The sequence below is a fragment of the Lepidothrix coronata genome, unplaced genomic scaffold, assembly GCF_001604755.1.
Source record: "Lepidothrix coronata isolate B3197 unplaced genomic scaffold, Lepidothrix_coronata-1.0 Scaffold9, whole genome shotgun sequence".
Taxonomy (NCBI): Eukaryota; Metazoa; Chordata; class Aves; order Passeriformes; family Pipridae; genus Lepidothrix; species Lepidothrix coronata.
The window spans coordinates 2,964,709-2,985,795 of record NW_016690189.1 but is presented as its reverse complement, the minus strand read 5'-3'; the positions used below and the strand labels follow the sequence as shown (position 1 = coordinate 2,985,795).

The 21,087-nt window shown below is 35.8% G+C and overlaps 1 protein-coding gene across 17 annotated transcripts in view; it reads left to right on the top strand.

The window, feature by feature from the left end:
- The window catches only part of PPFIA2 (PTPRF interacting protein alpha 2), a 321,853-nt gene that overhangs the window by 266,013 nt on the left and 34,753 nt on the right, over nt 1-21,087 (top strand). For 8 of the 17 annotated variants that reach the window (XM_017804349.1, XM_017804347.1, XM_017804348.1 and 5 more), the window contains 12 exons: nt 373-459; nt 877-960; nt 1,319-1,450; nt 2,947-3,009; nt 5,172-5,263; nt 7,517-7,652; nt 8,017-8,237; nt 10,956-11,193; nt 13,775-13,804; nt 14,674-14,804; nt 15,307-15,486; nt 19,663-19,758. In XM_017804349.1, coding sequence (XP_017659838.1) covers nt 373-459; nt 877-960; nt 1,319-1,450; nt 2,947-3,009; nt 5,172-5,263; nt 7,517-7,652; nt 8,017-8,237; nt 10,956-11,193; nt 13,775-13,804; nt 14,674-14,804; nt 15,307-15,486; nt 19,663-19,758 — 1,490 coding nt within the window. The remainder of the gene's footprint in view (nt 1-372; nt 460-876; nt 961-1,318; nt 1,451-2,946; nt 3,010-5,171; nt 5,264-7,516; nt 7,653-8,016; nt 8,238-10,955; nt 11,194-13,774; nt 13,805-14,673; nt 14,805-15,306; nt 15,487-19,662; nt 19,759-21,087) is intronic. The other 9 variants (XM_017804354.1, XM_017804351.1, XM_017804358.1 and 6 more) reach the window with 3 other exon arrangements.

Here is a 21,087-nt window from a genome sequence, read left to right as displayed (position 1 = left end):
GTGTTCAGTTTATCATAATTAAAAAAAAAAACAACAACAAACAAACAAAAAACCCACCAACATTAGATTAGACAGTGTTGCTTTGAATCCACTCTAGTAATATGTCATCAGCCAGCCATCACTAACCTTGAACCGCCATGTGTAGGTTGATAGCTTTTTTAGCATTCCATTATTTTCAGTTTCCCCACATCAACTGCATCTTATTCACCAAGTATCAGTGTAGTTTATTCCATGTAAAAATCTGTCAGTTAAAAGTATTAAATTTTCAGTCACACTTTTCTTTTAAGCATTCTGTGCTGTGTTCTGTTCAGTGTCAGTGTCTTTAGTTCTGATTTTTCAATTTTGTCCCTCTCCTTTTCCTTGACTTGTTAGTCTGATCCAACCTCTTCTACCTCATCTGATGATTATCAATATGTTATGGAAGCTAAACTACAAGAAATGATCTCCATACGTAGGAAGGTAGTCCTACTGGACTTTACTTTCTATTGCTAAATAGAATCCATCTGATTTGTTTTCATTTTCTTTAACTTTTTTTTTTATTGATAATCAACCATCGTGCAGTTCAGTGCTTCAGGAGCTTACAATTTTACGATGGCAGGTTTGTGTTCAAACCATGCACAGTCTGCATGTTACATTTGGCTGATTTCATTGCTCATAAATAACTCCAATGTTTTGCTGATGCTTGGATGTAACAGGCCTTTGTAGCTGACACATTTCAAGCAATGCTGTTCAGCTGCCTGTTTAAATAAAATTTATTTTTGGAAAACTAAGTTTGCAGTTAGTAGTAGCTTGCTTTATGTTTTGTTCAAACTTTACTGAGACAAAAACTTCCAAAGTCACTTAAATTACAGAAACAGTATTTCTATTTTTTTACAGGCGGAAGAAAGGCATGGAAACATTGAGGAACGTATGAGACACTTAGAAGCTCAACTTGAAGAGAAGAATCAGGAACTTCAAAGAGTATGTGTATTGTAGACATCTTCTGTTCACTTTTCTTTTAATTTGTTGGTATAGTGCTACATTATGCACTCCAGCACCCAAATCTACCTACTAGTAAATGTTTTATTTATAACAATAATGGCAGCATCTTCCCACTTTACTTACCCATCTTAATATACTACTTAACACCTAGTTTCAGAGTTGAAAGTATTCTGCTGTTACAGAAATGACTGTGCATTAATCAGTAACTGTAATTACATTTCCAGTGGATTTTTTTTTAGAAGGTTATAGTTACCATGTTTTTTTTATTATTTTTTAATGATGCAAGTCTGTAGTGGTTAATTTTGGACCCTACCAATCTGTCTCTTCTACATTAAAGGCAAGGCAAAGAGAAAAAATGAATGAGGAGCACAACAAAAGATTATCGGATACTGTAGACAGACTTTTGACAGAATCCAATGAGCGTCTGCAACTACACTTAAAAGAGAGAATGGCAGCACTTGAAGAAAAGGTACAGTGCAAAGAGCAGTATAAGGTTTATCTTAATAAACATTTTACTGTATGTTCTACTTTTATGAGGATGGAGGCTGATTTTGTATTACCAAATACTACCACAAATATGGTCTAACTGACATGTTCAACTCTTAATTCAAGAGTGCGCTCAAGTGTCTTTCCAGAAGTACTGCAAATATGCTGAACATTTTGAGTTCCCGTTTTATCAGCCAAGAATCTGATGAAGAGCTTGTAAAGGACCAATGCATGACAGGGTATGAGGCAATGAGAGGAAGTAGACAAGAACTGAGGAATGACCACATTTCAGATGTGCTATCAATCCTTATTTAACCTGCTGATTTTACCTCACTTCCTCTGGGAAGTATAAAATGCTGTCACCACAGAAGAGAGAGCATCCACCCTTGGAGAGGGAATATTGTTTACAAGTTTTCCGTGATGGGCGATGTGGTGGGTTGACCTTGGCTGGACGCCAGGCACCCTGCCAGCTACTCTATCACTCCCCTTCCCAGAGGGACAGGGGAGAGAGTAAGGTGGAAAAAAGTAAACAACTCGTGGGTTGAGATAAGGCAGGTTACTTAAAGCAAAAAGCAAAGCGAAGCTTGCACACACAGAAGCAAGAGATAGCAGGGTTTATTCTCTGCTTTCCCATGAGCAGTGATGGTTGGCCACTCCCGAGAAGCAGGGCTTCGGTACATGTCTCAGCAGGCAGCCATTAGACAATGAATGCCCCTCCTCCTGCTCTGTGCCTCAGCTTTTATATCTGAGTTAACGTCACATGGTCTGGAATATCCCTTTGGTCAGTTTGGGCCAGCTGGCCTACTTGGGTTTCCTCCCAGGATCTTGCCCTCAACTAAGGAAGGAATGTTACAGTGTTGGTGCTGTGCTCAGCAGCAGCCAAAACACCAGTGTGTTATCAACACCCTTCTAGCTACCAATGCAAAGCACAGCACTGTGAGGGCTACCGTGGGGAAATGAACTGCAGCTCAGCCAGGCCCAATACGGGAGATAAAGTGGCCCTGCAAAATTCAAAGCCCCTGACCAAATTTATATTTGCCCTCCTTGATCCCTCCCTCTTCTTATTCAGCTTCAGTCTGATCTGAGGGGAATGTTTCAGTATTTTTTCAGAAGGATATTTCAGAACCTCTCAGATGATGTTTTATTGGTTTACATCACTGAAACAAAATGTTGTACAGAGCAAGAAATAGGCTTGTCAAAATAAGAAGCTGGGAGAAATAGCTGTGTAAGAACAAGACAGTTGCTCAATTGAATGAAGATGCAGTTTTTGCTGTTCTAGAAAACACATGGTCCTACACATTTGAATTCTCTCCAGCATTTAAAATTTAATATGTAACTGAAGCATTAAAGAATTTTAAAGTCGAGTGTATATGAAGTTTGCAAACTTGTACACAGAGACTACATGTATATAGTGATATCTGATATATTAGCATATCTCTAATTTCTTTCTTGTTTGTTTTTTTCTTCATTTCATTCCAGAATGTTTTGATTCAAGAATCTGAAAGTTTCAGGAAAAATCTGGAAGAGTCCTTACATGACAAGGTACTATAGAATATTGTGGTATTATCTGTATTTATCGAAAGATGTATATTTATTATTTGGAGATATGTATATGGTATATTAATTATCTAAATATCATGTAAAATCTTCCTGACATCAATGATAATTCCTTTAATTACCCAAATGCCGTAAGTAGCCTTAGAAGGTCTCTAGTGATTGTTCTGAGCTAACTTCATGGTTGATATCCTAGCCTCAGGAATTCAATACCAAAATTCATATTAATTTCACTGGCTCTGGAGTTTTGGTTCTATGAGTTTTAATTCTGAAAAAATCTTGTTTAACAGAAATGTATGCATAATTGGTTGCACTTTCATAGTGAAGAATATAATTTCTTGATAAAATTCTTCTTAACAGATGCAGTGGCATTATGCTAAATACAGATGAAGGTGGCCTTTCTTCATTCATTGCAAATTAACCCCTAACACTATGTTGTGAATCAGTCAAATAGATTATAAATATTTGTCCCAATCTCAAATACTAGGACTTTATTTTGAAGTTATTCTTTCCTTGAGCACAGTAGCATACTGAAATATGTCTGTATTCAGATTCACAGAAGTGTTTTTGCAATGTATCAAATCCATTTAAAAGCAAGTGTATAGAATTATAAAAATATAGCTCCATTTGATAGTAATATAAATATATCATATGGCATCCAAAATCAAGGCCTTCAAGGCATTCAAAAAGTTGTTATTTTCATCTACATTCAGATAATCTGTAGAAAGGCAGCAAGATTAAACAACCTGCTCCACTGCCTCATCACCCTCACAGTAAAGAATTTCTTCCTAATATCTGAAACCTACCCTCCTTCAGTTTAAAGCCATTATCCTTTGTCCATCACTATATATTCTGACCCAGAGCTTCTGTTTCCCACTTTGAAGGGTTTAGGTGTTCCATTTTGATGAAACTGATGAAGCAATTTCAAATGGATATAATAATCAGATACTAATAATCTCTAAATAATTGGCAAATGTTACAAGTAGAGTATCAGTCATCTCAGTAATTCTATTCAATCAAGAAATACTGTAATAACACTATAGTAATGTATCATTAATAATAATACTTAGACAGTAATTATTACTGAATCTGATATTAGTTAGGTGCAGATCCTTATCCTTGCTAGGACTTTGTAATACTGAACATTTTGAACTGTAGGAACAGCAGTGTTATATCTTTATACCACATTCTTTCTTAGTTTCTTTTAATATTCTTTGATTTCACTTTATTAGTAGATGATAATTATTTGTACAATTTGAATTTCATCAACTCAACAACAGCAAGAAGTATAACTGTAGTTCAACAAATCACCTAAAATGCAGTTGTCTCTGTGTCTCTATCAGTAAATAAAAAGGCCAGTATGCAATCTCATACTCTCATAGAATCATTTAAGTTGGAAAAGGTTGAAGATCACCAAGTCCAACCATTAATCTTGCAAATGGCAAATGGTGTGTCACATGCTGAACTATGCCTGGCACAGTGCACAAATCAGTGCTGGTTCTTTTCCTCACCCTGGCTTCATAAGAGGAAAAAAAGAAGTTTCAAGGACAAACTTGTCCTGCCAACACTTCCAGCTAGTGGTAAAGTAGTAGAGTGCTATACCACCTTGTAAGGTAAAACATACCCAGGTATTCGTCCCAAGAATGCCAAGGCAGTGGAAGGATTAAAAAAGGTTTATTTCAGATGCAAGGACCACTTCTTAAGGATGCTGCACACACACGCCTTCTCCAAGGCTCTTTGTATCTTCTCTCTCTCCTCCCCCACCCTCTCCAGCCCAAGGAGGCCTTGTACACTTCTGCAAACATGTTATTTCTCTCTGCATACCAGAGAGATAGCTTGCTTACAGTCTCTCCCTGCACCTTTCTCTGAAATGCAGAAGGAAAGAAAAAAACCCATCTAACTCGTTTGAGAAGGCACTTTACAGGCTTCCTAAGTGAACTCGAGTTCTAGCTTTCCACTGCAAAATCTTGCACAATCGCACCTGCAATCTCCTCTTGATGCATACATCTTGTTAGCAGTAACAAGACTCAATTGAGCTCCCTTTTCTTATTATAGTCAGTGTTATGTGCAGTGTATCTTTTCTTACTTGTTTAACTTTATGAGAATAATATCTCCTAAAGTAAATGTATTTTTACTATTCTTATTTCCAGGAAAGACTTGCTGAAGAAATTGAGAAACTGAGATCTGAACTGGATCAAATGAAATTGAGGGCTGGTTCTTTAATCGAACCCACCTTGTCAAGGTAATATTTAAAGACCAAAGTTTCCTCACTTTGAGTTGAAATTGAACGTAAATATAAGTGTCAAGCCTTTGCAGCAGGGATTTGTTCAAACCACACATAAATATAGTTATGTATTTCTTTAAAAATGTAAAAATTTTTGCAATGATTATTGCTGTTGCTTTTCACTTTTTTGATAGGTAAATGGAGCATAATATCAGTGAGTATACACTGAAATATTACTGAGATTAAAGAAAGACTTTTAAATTCTGAAATATTTTGAAAGGTATATCCAAATACCCTACTTTTTTTCCAGACCTTAAAAATAAATTTGAAACTATCATTTTTAATGCTGTAATTGATCAGCATATTTATGATCATATTTATTCTATCAATTATATCTAATTTTTTTTATTAGCAAGACATAACTCAACTGTGCTTAGTGTGTAGCAAAAGGCCACAGAACTTCAGCTAAAGATGAAGGTGGTATTCAGAGACATCTGAAAATACCCTAACAGGACATTAAACATTCTGACTCTTTTTGGTGTAAAATCAAATGGAAACAAGAGTAAGGAAAATACCATAAAAATAACCTCTAACAGCTGAAATGAATTTATCACACTAGAAAGTCCTTCTTGCTTAAAAGTAACCCTTGAGATAAAATTGTTATTTTATTGATAATTGTATGCCTTATGCTGTTTTCACAACAAGCAATGTGTGAACTTTTAAAACCTGCCAGCAAACCTACCAGCCAAAGCTCATGGACCAAGGCTAAATCGGGAGCTTTCTTATCATCTGAAGTTATTCTTGTTCCATAGTTTTTTTTCTTCCCTCAGCTACTGCCTACTGATTGTTGTCCTCAGGCATCTTGCTCAGTACCTGGATATGGTTTTTCCCTCAACCTTTTACTATCTCTTGGAATAATATTTTTCCATACACGAAGAAGTGTAAATCAATGAAATTCAAAATGTGATGCTTATAATGGTTCAAATTTTTGTTCCTTTGGGAACGGGCACTTTTTTGAGAGTGCTTGCAGGGATACATGCTATTGAACTGCTGCAACAAGCAGCAAATTTGGTTTTGGAGAAGAGTAGCCTTTCTTGCTGCGTAGATGGGTATCATCAGCTTGTGCTCTGTAAACAGGAGCTGATTTGCTCTTGTCAAAGGGCTGTTTGAACTTGATAAGCTATCTAAATGTCTTGGGAATCCAGCAGGTTCCACCAAACAGTATACTTTCCCTTCTGTAACCTCACCTCATAAAACTACCAGCCCTCTCAGGCATAGGAAGCTATCAGCATTAAATACTTCTTGTTCTCAGCCCGTATTCAGTTCTGCATTGGCAGGAGTTTGTGCTTTCAGCAAAATAACAAAGCTGGTCAGCAGATAAATATCTGCAGCCAGAGACCAGAACCTGGACTGTTTCTTTTGTTCTGCCAACTTCCTCCACAAGTGCCAAATATTATCGATTACCAGAACAAAATTGAGATAATTACTGTATACAGAAGGTAAAACCGGACGCTGTCCTATGGGGTTTTTTGGTTAAATTTCATTCTTTTACTGTGATCATGCTATTCATATACTTTTATGTGGAGATTGCTGATGTATTAAGAAACAGAAATTGTTTAGGTTTCTACTTCTGAGGTTGAATACTTAAATGGTGCATAGAGCTTTTGCTCTTCTGACTTGGCTATGTGGCCCATGGTTAGGATGCTTCTATTGCATCATGCAGGGGACTTATGCTGCTGCTGTTTGACCTAGGACAGAAAGGCCAGGGAGCATTATTTGCAGTCAAGAAAAGATACGCTGAAGTCACCCCATATATGCCTCACCAAAATATCCCAAGATCTACCAGGACTATAGGAAAAATTGAGGGTTAAAACTCTGAAAAGTGCCATCAACTAAAGATGAATAATTCCTAATCGATGTTAAATATTGCAGGGCAGTTCACTAATATTTTCATAATGTAGAGCACAGACTTACAGCAGGAAAGCTTTATCGTTATGCTCACTCATGTACATGTAACATGCTTAGAGTAACCTCAGGTATATTTATTCAGGAGAATAATAGAAGGAAAATATATAGGATAGTACATTCAACTGCCAGTTCTAATTACCCAGAAATCTACTTTTTTCTTGTCAAAATTTTGGACACATAATTTTCTGTACACATAATTTTTTTGTTTAAACAAAGAAATCTGCGTTTCTCGACTGAAGGTCATTAGATTGTTGTTGTTATTCCTATTACTCTCTCAGTCCACTTATGTGATTTTGTTTATAGGCCTCACCTTGACACATCAGCAGAGCTGAGGTACTCGGTGGGCTCACTGGTTGATAGCCAGTCTGACTATCGGTCAGCTAAAGTGATAAGGCGACCTAGAAGGGGCCGGATGGGAGTACGAAGAGATGAACCAAAGGTTAATCCCCAATTTCTTCTCATATATTCCCTGATAGGAGAATGTATTTCAGGCTGTTAAGCTTACAGTTTGTTGTGGGTTTTTTTCCAGAAAAAAACGACAGCAGAAAAAACAACCCACCATACTTGACTATCTGTCTTTTCTTGGTGTCTTTTTGTGTAATTTTTCCTGATAGTAATTGTACACACAATTTGCAGTTATGTGAAAATACATCATTTGCAGTAATATTGCAAGCATTAATGGAGAGTTAATCATTGAATAAATATTTTTAAATGCTAGTTGCTTTCCTTTCCCATTTTTTAGAAGTTTGACTTTGCAGTTGTTTTCCCTGATGTAAACTGTATACATCCTAATTCCTTCTCAGGTAAAATCACTTGGAGATCACGAGTGGAATAGGAGTCAGCAGATCGGTGTTTTGAGCAGTCATCCATTTGAAAGTGACACTGAGATGTCTGACATTGATGATGACGATAGAGAAACGCTTTTCAGCTCCATGGACCTGCTGTCACCAAGTGGCCATTCTGATGCCCAGACTCTTGCCATGATGCTTCAGGAGCAACTAGATGCAATCAATAAAGAAATCAGGTATGCAGTCTGAACCAGCTGGGATGCATTTATGATTACAGCTTCAGGCTTCCTTTAGTGCTTGAGTTCAGGTGCCATTCATAACAGTTAGGAAACCACCTGTACATTTAAAGGATTGATAATGCATCCACTTTCAAGAGGAGAGAATTGATTGTGTGAAGATAACAATGGCCTCTTTCTTTTCTAACCATAGAAATTTCTTTCAAAAAATGTTCCAAGCAGAGAATTGATGGCTAATTGAAGAGAAATAAGTTAGAGAAGGCTAGCACATCGCAGATTTGATAGATTGTTGTTCACAGTCCTCTTTTCAAGGTCTTTGTTATGCATGACGCCACTTACTCAGTAACAACCTCCTATCAGAAATATTTGATTTCAGTGCTCTTCATGCTTTCTTCTGGTGATTATCCCTATGTGACGTCCAATATAAGCCATGTTTTCTAACATATGGTTTTGATTTTCTCTGTAGACACAGAATATGATTTTTCATACTCCAAGTTGGGTTATAGTGCTTGGAAATGGGTAGTGAATAAAATATATCTTAATTTCTGTGCAAATTTAATGAAGTGATAGAGAATCAAATAACATATTTTAATTAAGTGATTTTTAATAAATGAAATAATATTTTAGGTTTAAAGCATTCCTACATGTTTTTCAGGAAGGGCAACTTTGAAAAAGCTTGGTGTATGAAAAACGTCCTCTGATTAGTGACTGTTTTTCTAGAAAGAGATGAAGGAAAGGTTACTAAATTTATTAGGCACTTTCTGGTAACACTATAAACATAAATACTGTGGTTAAAAATATAATCAAAACTGGATTGATTATCTTTTGCCAAATCTATCTTTCTCTGATCAAGGTTAATAGGGGAGAACTCTACTGGAATATATTGAATTTTAATAACTTTTCTGTTCTGGGGGAAGCTTTTTGTTGCAAATCTACATATTTGCTGATCCCAGAATGTCTTCATTCAGATAGAATTACACTGCTGTTTTCTCAAACCTCTTATTACACCTGTCAAAGAGTCAAAGAGATATGGTTTTGATATTGGTGTTGGGAAGGTAAATTCCTCAAAACAGTGTATATAAAAGAGAGAACCTTAACCATATTTTCTGTTGTTACAAAGAAGTCAGCGCTGTGACCAATTTAGGAAGCTGTAGATTTAACAACTATATTTGTTTTTAAAAAACACTTTTGTCAGTTTAAGAAGTAATATAGTAAAGGATTCTCATGAGGAATTGTACCTGCGGGTGACATAGTGGGATACTATTTGTGCCACCCTGAATCAGATCATTGTCTTACTTAACTCAGCATCTTGACTCAGGTGTTAGGTACAGTTTTATCTCAAAAAGGAAGCAACAGTGCCCTTTGTATATGGCCATTTTTACTGGAAGTCTGCTGAGAGTAGTTTATTTCCCCTACTCCTAATCATATACTGAAGTATAGGCTTTTATTATCACCACCATAATTATTAAAGGACCAGGTAAGTAATTTTGTATTCTTTTTTTTTTATATATGGTTCAGGAAAAATCATTCTACAAGGATAGTCTTATAAACTGTACTGCATTTCATATTTTCTTGGTTTGTGGGTATTTTTTTCTTGACAAACATGATATAAAATTATTTGAGTTATCAAAAGAGATTAAAAATGTATTTTGCCTTAGTTTTTTTTATTATACAAGATGATTCAGAATTTAGATTACTAAAATGAAAAAAAGATTGTTATAATTCTCTTTCAAAATATTATTGGCCTTTAAGTTTCTGCCATGCCCTATTTCAAAAAGAACTGTAGACATTTTATACAAATTCTGAAGTGTATGTTATGGAAGAAGATTTATCACAGCACAGGAATTTTTAGGTTTCTATTTTTAATGTATTATGTTTTTATTTATTGTACTTGCTTCATTTTGTTCTGAAAAGCCTGGTTCACAGTTTCAGCTTCCCCAAACTTTGCATTCACTCATTAAACCTAGATCCCTCCTACATTTTGCTCCTCATTGCAGAAACAGAACCCATAAATATGGGTTTATGAGTTTACAAACAAATGTTTGATTTCAAAGATATTTTTCCATTCTAGGTGCAATCACAATTAAAAACCAAAACTAAAGAACCCAATGGAAGCATCCTATTGAGGTGATATATGTTTAAGAATCTTACAGTGCTTGTCAGCAAGACAGAGATTTTAATGAAATTCACTTAAAAACACAGTGCTTTAGAAACAGATATGTTTTCATCAGATTGTAGAGATGAAACAATTTGTTTTGCAGGTTCTCTTTTTTCATTAATAAGGATTATTTTAGCAATTCCCTTCTTAAAGGCCCAATTTCATTTGACTTTAAGTCTGTGTTTGAGCTTTAGCAAAAGAAAATCAGATGAAGGCAACATAATATTGGAATTAGTTATCTATGGTAAAAGAGATTGTTAACCTCCCTACCCTATACTGTCTCCCTTGCAAAAGAAACAAGCTTACTGAAATGTCACATGTCAAATCTTGCTGTTAGGAACATTCTTCAAACAGGTTTTGAGAATGAAGAAGTTAAGAAAAATAATTTTATAACTCTGATGATTATGAAAATACCCTTTCTAATATTATTTTTTAGTTGACGTACGATATTCATCTTTGTTTCTCTACTTTCAAATCTCATTTGAAAGGAAATAGTTTTTAGTTTTGCTTCGGGGATATGAAGAGGGAAATGCAACCACACTCTTCTTTTACTTAATAAGGTTAATCCAAGAAGAGAAAGAGTCAACAGAACTGCGTGCTGAAGAGATAGAGAACCGAGTGGCCAGCGTGAGTCTGGAAGGCTTAAATCTAGCCAGAGTCCACCAAGGTACCTCCATTACTGGCTCAGTGACAGCATCATCACTTGCAAGCTCATCTCCTCCCAGCGGACACTCAACTCCTAAACTCACCCCTCGCAGTCCAGCCAGGGAGATGGACAGAATGGGGGTTATGACACTGGTAAGAAACTGTGACAGCAATTTTAGGTGTGATATTTCTCATCTTAAGTACTTAATCTTTTCACTGTATGACTGGTTCATCTCTCAAATTCTTTATTCACTTCTTCATCAGACATACACAGATAGCAAATTCCCTAGCATATGGACATTTGGGTGGTTTGGATCTTTGTTATAGTGGTTTTGAGCATTGCATAATTCACCAGGGACATAATGATGTGGGGATCAAGGGCCACTGATCACTGCAATTACTGTAATCAACTTATATGTAAAAAATGTTTACTAATGGAAACCTCTGAAGTGATACAGTTATTACACAGTAGTCTCTAGGACTATTGTTGAGTTTAAACTTTCAGGAAATACCTAGAAGACATTAAGAGCTTCCACTGCTTCCTATATATGATCATTTGGATATACATTTTGTTATGTGTACTATTTTATACTTGCAGCATTTTTATGACAGTATATAATGCACTTGAAATAAATACTTTATATGTACTAATAATTCATTTAACAGATATATTTCAACATTATAAGCAGCACACACATAGATATCAAGCCATGAAATTACCATGCAAAACATTTCTAACATTATCTTTGAGGACGCATTCAAAAATGCTTGGTTTGATTTGAAAAGGGATTTGCAAAAAAATTGATTTTGATCCTAGACAAAAAGAAGCAATGCAAGTCTGTGAAGGTAATATGTGTCAACATATTCGAGATGTAAAGCTCTGCTACTGATCAGAGTACAGCCACAGTGTTCAGTGTGAGCTACAAATCAGTTTGGAGCCTGGGTGAATTAATCCCTTTAAGCACTAGGAGAGAATCAAAGCAGCCCACTCTCCTGATCTCCACATACAGGGAGTAGAACAGGGTATGTGTAAGCCCATTTTTTATTTGATTTTTCTCAGATAATCATAATGTTCCTAGTGTCCCCTTGTGGTCCGTTCCTTGGAAGAAGAAGGTAGAGCCTCTCATCAGAGGGAAAATGAACTTTGATCTCAATCAGAATGAAGAAATTAACTATCCTAGCAGAGAAGGTTGCTAAGAGCATCTGGGAATAGAGCCTAGCTGTTCATTCTTCTCAGCTGGGAGTAGGGACTTTTGCCAGTGATCATCTAGCCAAGTATTACCTTTTCCTCAGAAATTACAACTACTCATATCCAGTTTAACTCCCTCCCAGTTTAGTATGGTGTTTGCTGCCTTCTTGGGAACTAAGGACAGCAGAGAGGAGGTCGGGGCAGGCGGTTGTGACTGATTCTTTTCTGCCCCCAGTTCTCACTTCTGAATAGCAGAAAGGAAAATATTGATTGCACAGATCGTTGTGGAGGAGGTGAGTGTGGAGACTGCTGTGCTACCACTTCACCAAAGCAGCACCTTCACAAATACACAGTTTGGCTCCATTTCCTCAGCCATTTAAACTAAGTAATCTGGCTACAGAAAAATGGCAATGGTTAAACTGGTCCTCCAGCAGATACCTGTGTTGCCTGGTTGCCATGATTAGGACAGTGTAGCATCGGGTCAGTAGGTTCATCAGATTCAAACATAAAATGACAGCATAGCCTCTGTACTTCAGGTTGCCATGGTCTCACTGGCATCCAGCTCTAACCATGCTAAAACTCAGATGGATATGTCTGTATGAGTTGCAGTTGAACTCTTGACATACCACAAGCAGTAGAAGCAGAAACCCATGGCGTGCTCAGCAGCACAGCCTGCAATTTTCCTCACCTTCATCAACCGTTTCAAGACATTTCTGCCCTGCATTGTTTCAGCAGGAGTTCAGTGTTGAATATATCCTCGTTACTGGCTGGGGACAGACACAAGCTTGTCAGATATCCTCAAAGTGGAAACTCTGAGTTGAGAAGAGTTCTATAGAGTCCTGGTCTCTAGAGCCCAAATTGCCAGATGACCCTATATTGGTTGTCTGGAGAAGCAGTATTGCATGAGTTTCCACAGTCCACACAGTAAATAAATTCTGCACAGTATCTTCAGCTTTCCTTAAATGAATGAGACATCCACCAAAAATAAAAATGCAAAGGGGGTTGAACAAGACACATTCTAGCAGCCTTTTATTGCCAAGTAATACTTGGCAGTACAGAAGATAGGTGAACCGGTATTAATCTTTTGAAAATGCCAGTCACTTTTTCAGGCACAGTATTTGGTGATGATATTTTGTGCTTTTACTTGGTGTGACACCAATATATTTGTAAAATTAGATAAAACTTAAATAAAAATCTCTGCGGGGTATAGCCTAAATATTTATATGAAAACTCAAAAAATAGAAAGTGCTACTATGAGCTTGCAATGTCCAACTCTTTGGTGAGTTTATAAAATTGAAGGAGAGTGTAACTATAGGGAAAAAAATTACTACTTTTCCAGAATGGTATATATTTTAGGCATTATCTTATGTTATTACGTCAAGTATATAGTATAATTAGTATGTATTATGGAGAGTATTACATTAAAGAAATCTCTACTTCTCACTTCTAAATGTGAGAACAACGAAAGTGTGGTATTTTGTTATGCTTCATAAGATTTATTAATCATTCTTTTTTTGTTGTTGCTGCTTTTGTTACCAACCTAAGCCAAGCGACCTAAGGAAGCATCGGAGAAAGGTATGATAGTGGGGTTCTTTTTAAGTTTGGGAAAGCACATTTATCATATTCCTCTTCTATTTAGAAAACCAAGTCTCTTACCAGCAACTGCATCCCCTCCTCTCCTTTTCATTCAATTTCTGAACATAATCAGTCAAACCCTACCTGGAAAGGCTTGCAGGGATCACAGCTAAGCCACAGAATCAAGGCCCACCAGTGATACATTGGAGTAGTAGCCTCTACAGCACAAACTTGAAAGAATACTTATTTTAAAAAATTATGGACACAAAAGAATTACCTTCAAATGTATTTTGACCATTTTTCTTGCTGGAGGAACCAAAGCCAGATTCTTTGAAATATTCTGGAGCAGTATAAAATTGTTTACACAGCTGGCACTGATTATGAGATCTATCTTCACGTAACAGAAGATAAATAATTACATGCTATGATAAAATTCCTTTCTGCCCATGCTTATCTTCAAGCATACTGACTAGTCTGTAAACACATTGTGGAGACAGTGGTCATGTTTATGCCTGTATTTACATTCTTACATAACCGAGAAACCTTGTTGACTTGAATAATCCTGATTAACCCAAGAGACCCATTTACACCTAAGGTTATCTTCATGTTTAGACTTTCACTGTATCAACCTGTTTGGCATTAAGGGAATGAACTCATATTCTCATTTCTTTCAAATATATACTTTAAGCTGCCATATTTAGGCACTTGTTCTCACCCAGTAGCATCTTTCAAAAATAAGAATCCTTACAATTTTCTCAAAAAATTGCACTTGAAACCATACATACTTCAGTTCATTTGACAAACTCATGCAGCATATCTTGAAATGTTCCTGAAAAGCTAATCTGCTCTCAATCTGCTCTCTCCCCCAGATTGCAGTTGTTGAAGAAGATGGCCGTGAAGATAAAGCCACAATCAAATGTGAAACTTCTCCTCCTCCAACACCCCGAGCTATCAGAATGACTCATACACTTCCTTCTTCATACCACAATGATGCCAGAAGGTAAGATGTTTGTAAAATGAATTGGCACTTCACAGTTTTACTATGTAATATTATTTTCTAATCATTCCAAAATGACCCTGTTTCCCATGCCATGAGATAGAAAGCCTTACCAGTTGCCTCTTGTATGACCTTGCAAATGTTTGTCAGTGCTAAACTACATCCTGGATATTTCTGTTTTGAGGTACAGTTTTGATGACTAGTAGAAGTAGTAATACTGCAAATCTTAGAAAGAAAAACAGCAGGCTGACTACTGTATTTTTCATTAACTGTTCTTAGCAAATTAAAAATATTTATTTTCAGTCTTGCCTGATGGAGACGATGTGATCTTTTTGCTCTCATGTTGCCAAATAATTTAAGGAAAATGCGATTGTTTCACCTGTTGGGAGATCATTAGTAGATTATAACTAATTAATTTGTTTGCAGAGCTGCTCAGAAGAAAGTAAAAAATTACCTGAAAATTTTGGTGTGTTATTTATTCCATTTCTTTACCATCATTTTGTAGTAGTTTGCCTGCTTCATTGGAGCCAGAAAGCATTGGTCTTGGCAGTGTCAACAGCAGTCAGGACTCCCTGCACAAAGCTCCCAAGAAGAAAGGAATCAAGTCTTCAATCGGACGTTTGTTTGGTAAAAAAGAGAAGGCTCGACTTGGACAGCTCAGTAAGGAATTAGTGGTAACAAGTCAAGTCATCATTTCACAGTCATTTTTCCATTTTTAATTTCACTTTTCTTTTTCAGTTTTCAATTTGCTCATTGTTCTGTTTTTTCTGGCACAAATTTTCCATTAAATTTCATTGTTATCAGCAATTATATTTGTCAAGAGTTTGCTATGACTGTAATGCAAATGAAAGGAGAGTTCTGGCACAAATTGCTAGAGTCATACTCTTCACTGAGCCTGCTGCTTCAATAGTCTGTTGAATTAGGGTAAAAATGCTAACAGTGTATTCTTGAATAATCAAATAAAGAGGACATGAGAAAATAGAAAGTAATAAACCACTATAACAGGTGTACCTATGTGATATGGAAGGTCCTTGCAAGTGTAGCTGCTTTTTGGATTTCATTGTGTCCATAGATGCTCTCTGCTGCCTGTTGCTGAATGTCCTCACCATACTCTTTCAATTAGTTATGCTACTCACAGCACTTGTTTGTTTTCTTCCTATTTCTGCCCTTTTCCCTTGCCAAGACCTTAGTCTGTTTCATTCATGGCAAAAATTTTCCTCTGCCTATTTCTAGAGGGCATGTCTATACGTACACATGCCAACACAAGTAACAAATTGGAATAGATGTGTCAGCAAAACTGAAATCCTAGTCTTGAAGATGTCACACAATATATGAATTCATGAGGCGCTAAATTTTTACTGCCATGGTGACCACATAACACTTGTAAAAGAATTTTAAAGCTTTGCAGTAATTGTAAGCATTTAAGCAATACATTAGCCTGAAATAAAAAACCTACATTCATATTAAAATATGTCCTTATCACAACTAACAAGCCCATCACTAAAATAGTATAGAATAGAAAAGGTAATATGAAGGTCAAAGCGTCAGAGTAAAATCAAATAACTGAGAATTCTTCATTTATATTCCAACCTTTCCCCTCTCTACCTGTAAGAGCCTTGTGTTCTTGAAAAAAACCCAACCTAATTTCTAATTGTAATTTGAATTCCCCTTTTTTTCTCACTATAGGAAGAGTAAAACTAATTTATTTGCTCTTTTAAATAAGAATTTATTAAATAAGTCTTTCAAATACACCTGCATGTCAGTTCTGCATTGATGGAGAATTTTATAACTTTAGATTGCAGCTGAAGTTAGACTTTATTAATTCACAGTTACATTCCATAAAACCCTTTTTATTGATACTGATGATTCATGCGCAATAATCTATGATTTCACAGTAACTCAGGAACACAGAGGACAAAGATGTAATAAATGTGTTCATGTTTCCTGCAGTTCCTTGCATTGTGGAACAAAAATGAAATAACAACTTTCAAGTTTATCTCAGGAACAATGCAATCTGGCAGTACATTAATTTCTTACTGCCCACCGTGATTAATAAAACATACATAGAATTGGATAAAACCTATTTGTAATTCCCAAGATTAAATCATGAAATTACTAAAAGATATTAGAGATTTGCAATTATATTACTTTTTTGTGGCTTCCATCCTTTAGCCCAACAGCAAAGATTTCAGTATAATTCACATTTTAATTAAATAAACTAGGCTTACAAGCATGTATGAAATGAACAGTAGAACTGTTAACTAACCAAAAAGTAGGAGAGAAGTATTTCTAGAAATTGAAAAGACATTGAGCAGCTAAATTACAAAGTAGTTTTTTCTCATCTTAATTTTTAACATATCAAAAGAGAAGCATATATTCAGTGGCCACTTCCATTCAGTGGCAGTATCATAAAATCATAGAATATTGTGAGTGGAAAGGGACAATGAAATTTAAAAAACAGCAATCATGGTAGTACTTGACTCAATTGTATGACAGGTATGCTGTCTGTGCAACTGTATAATTAGTAGTTCTGTTTATAGTAAGATACTATATCACAGAAATTTATATAGCAAGTCCTATCACTACTGCACTGCAGAATATTGTATGGTTTTCATAACCTAAATTTATAATACAAAATCCATAAAGAATATAATTTATTTCCTTGCTTAAAATGAAACACTCTAACTTTATATAAACATATGCTTCTTACATTTTTTTAATATGGAAAATACCTCTTTTTCAATTACTTATGTTTATATACTGTTATTTAAGAAACAATATTTGAACCTCCAAAGTTGTATCACTAACTTCAATGGAGTCAGGCTGTCTCCCATAATATTGCCTTACTCTGTATTCCTTGCAAAACTCTGAAATTATTAGTTTTCAACTACTAACCTTGCTAGAGTTTTATTTTGTTTTATTGTTTGTTACTGTTACCGTCTCTGCTAGACCATTAGAATTATTGTTCAAAGGCAGATTCATGCCTTAGGAAATTTTTCTGAGAATTAAGATCCAAGATTTCTAGATTCTTCAAGTTTTCTTTAAATTATTGGAGAAGGGGAAAGGAATGCTATGTGGAACATAAGTGCATTTTGTTTCTTTCTTCCTGGATTAACTTGATTTTAAACTTATCCAGTCTTCTCTCACTTGGCAAACACCACACTAGACGCTTACGTATTCTTCCCGCGTAACATTTCAAATATTCTAGACCTAAACCAAACAATATATTCCAGGCATTTTTAGACCTGCCAAAGCAAGCTGATCTGCATGGTGTATGAAAGGTCAGCACTGCACTGCACTCATACCATCTCTCTACAATATATTGAGAGCTGGTCTCTCAAGAAAGGTGTGATATATTGATAGTGCAGTTTGCTAAATCAAAAACTTACTCCAGAGTCAGCAGGGAGCATTTAATAAGATTCTGTAAAACTTGGAAAGGCAGTGAAGTAAAGAAAAGCATACATTCATGTTCTCTGTATTTGTGAGATGCATTTATATCATTCTTATCATGAAACTTGCAGAAGTAGTGTCCCCTTTTAATACAGAAAAAATCTGTCCAGACAAACAGGAGTGCTAAAACAGCACCTGCTTTAAAAAAGCAGCTTAAAACCAAGCTTTTCCAAGTTAATGTCATAAATAAAGATGAGGAAGCAGTGAAGTTTGTTCTCACTTGATTGAGGTGCATGTGCGTTTGACTCGTAATAGGCTGTGATGCTATTTCACTACTTAACATTTATGCATTATTTTATAGTTAAAATCAACTAATCAGAATAGAATATTTGAATTTTGCTCTTTCTTATTATGCCAGTGTCCACACTACAATTGTTCACTATCCATTAGTTGAGAAATAAGAAATTGCCATTTTCAAATGGAGTCAAGCACCCATATTTTACCACACTGTTGTCTTCCTTCTTGTGCCAGTTATACACCTTGTGAACAGGAGCACAGGAGGAAAGCAGCCTTTAAAGAAGTGCTGCAGCACTTCTATCTGTACATATTCATGTGGGAATGAGAGGACAGTGTGAAGCCAGAGCCAGGAGATTGTACTGGCAGATATCTTCATTATTCCTTGAATCCAGACAGCGATAAAAAAGTCAGACCAACTTTCCTCTTCTGTTATAGGAAAGTCATGTTAGTGGACATACTGTAAGACCAGCAGGGATCATATGTCCTTAGTTTATAATACGATTTTATTTTGGTCCATGTGTCCTTGCTTACTGCAAGCTTCCCTTGTCACTCTGTCTAACTTATTCAAGTTCCCACAACTTTGACAGGATTCAGGTGCCTACAAGACACCTCCAGGGAGTTGTAGGAGTCTTTTTACTTCTCTGACAGAGTCTTTGTGTCATCTCTGTGAGTTTGCAGGAATAACAACATCAAAGACTCTAAGACTCTCTATGAAAGGAAAACGAAGGCTTTAGCACTACTACATTAAATGATGCTGTATTATGGCAATAGTAATGAGATAGTTCTTGAGAATGCACTTTCATTTGTACATTTCTCAACTAAGATTAAAAAATGCTGAGAGCATTGCTTACTTAGCATCATGAGGCTGACCCTTAGGAGGCAAAGAAAAACAGGCAAAGGAGATCAGGGTGCTTTTCTCATAAATTTCTACTAAACATGAGGAGGAGGAAACAATTTTTTCGCTCTACTTCTACTCTTTTCCATGTAGTAAACACTTGTCAGAATTTATTTCTGTAGGTGATAAATGTTCTCCACAAACACCAGATGTCATGGCTTGAGGAAGCAAACTTAGATGATGGTTGTGGGTGGGAGGGGAATTGAAGGGTTGATGAGGGGAACAACTAGGAAAGAGCTATGGGAAAATACAGTAGGGGTTTGGTTTGGTTTGTTTTCCAGGAGGTTACATGGAAACAGAGGCAGCAGCTCAGGAATCTCTGGGATTAAGCAAACTTGGAACCCAAGCAGAAAAGGACAGAAGACTGAAAAAAAAGTGAGTACCTTTTTTTATGTGACTTTGTTTGCCTCAAACTTGATTAAAATGTCAGGATTTTTGTTGTTTTTATGCAGACATGTAAGGAGAAGCAAGACCATCTACTATGGCATTTTAGCACTAAGAGTGGGTGTTTTTTTCCCAGTGTAAAAGTTTTTAAAGCTGGATATAAAATATAGGGGGAAATATTCAGAGTTTGTCAATTGCAATATTATTTCATTTGTGAAAGAGCGTAGGTTTATGAGAACGAGACATTTTTCTATTTCACATTGTCGTTAATTCTGTGCCTTTTGCCTACTGGGCAATTCTTAAAATATTAGGTAGGTATTTAATGACTCACTAGATTTTTTTCAGAAGGTTAAAGAAGACTTTTTTGTATTAGCTATTGAACACAATGTTATGTCTGTTTATAGAGGTCAAAGGCTCCCCATAAACTCTAGCAGCTTCACTCTCTTTTCGCCTGACAACAAATGGCAACTTAGCTTTTTGTTTGCATGGATTATACAATAATTGAATGCTGTCTTTGATGCAACTCCTTGTAAAAACAGTAAATTGACTCATAGCAGCTGCCAGGAGCTATGGAGAACTAGTAAAATAAGGCTACAAAGGCAAAAGAACTGGAGAAACTGGAGTTCCAGTGTAATTAAGAGGGTGTCAGGGAAAAAAGATGGTATTTAAAAATGGCTTCACAAATTCATTATGTAAACAAGCAGGTTTATTTTTCATCTGTAACCATTAACTTTACAGCTATTATTTAGATTCTGAAAGCCTCATTTTTAAATTTTCCAGTTTTTCAGGTTTCTTTCAGTCTTTTAATATTCCTATGCAGAGTTTCAAGAGAATTTGCAAGTCTAATCCAAAGAATCTAGGGATAATGTTTGAACTTATCTTTAAATGTTTATGTAGAGTATTTTTAATCACTACTTTCATGTCAAGCCCTTGACGAAATATAACTTTAAGTTTGCACATCCCTGTAATATACAAATGTAAGCATTCCATTGAAATCAGCCTCAAGTAAGCAATTAAAGATAGAGAAGTAGACATTGTGCTATTTGAGAGAGAACAAACATTTTTAAATCAATTAAGAAACTCACAATAACATTCACAGGGATATTAGAGTTGATGAGTCTTGTCCCTCTATTTATCAGTACATTTTTAACACTAATTAGTAATTTAGAGAGATATAGATGTAGAGCATGTTACTCTGCTTTTTTTTTACTAAATCTAAAAAGTATCTTTGAGACCATCATTACCATTCATAAAGAATATAACTGAATTTTCAGCAGCCTTTTTTTAAGTCCATATGTATCTTCCAGCTCTGAGGACTGA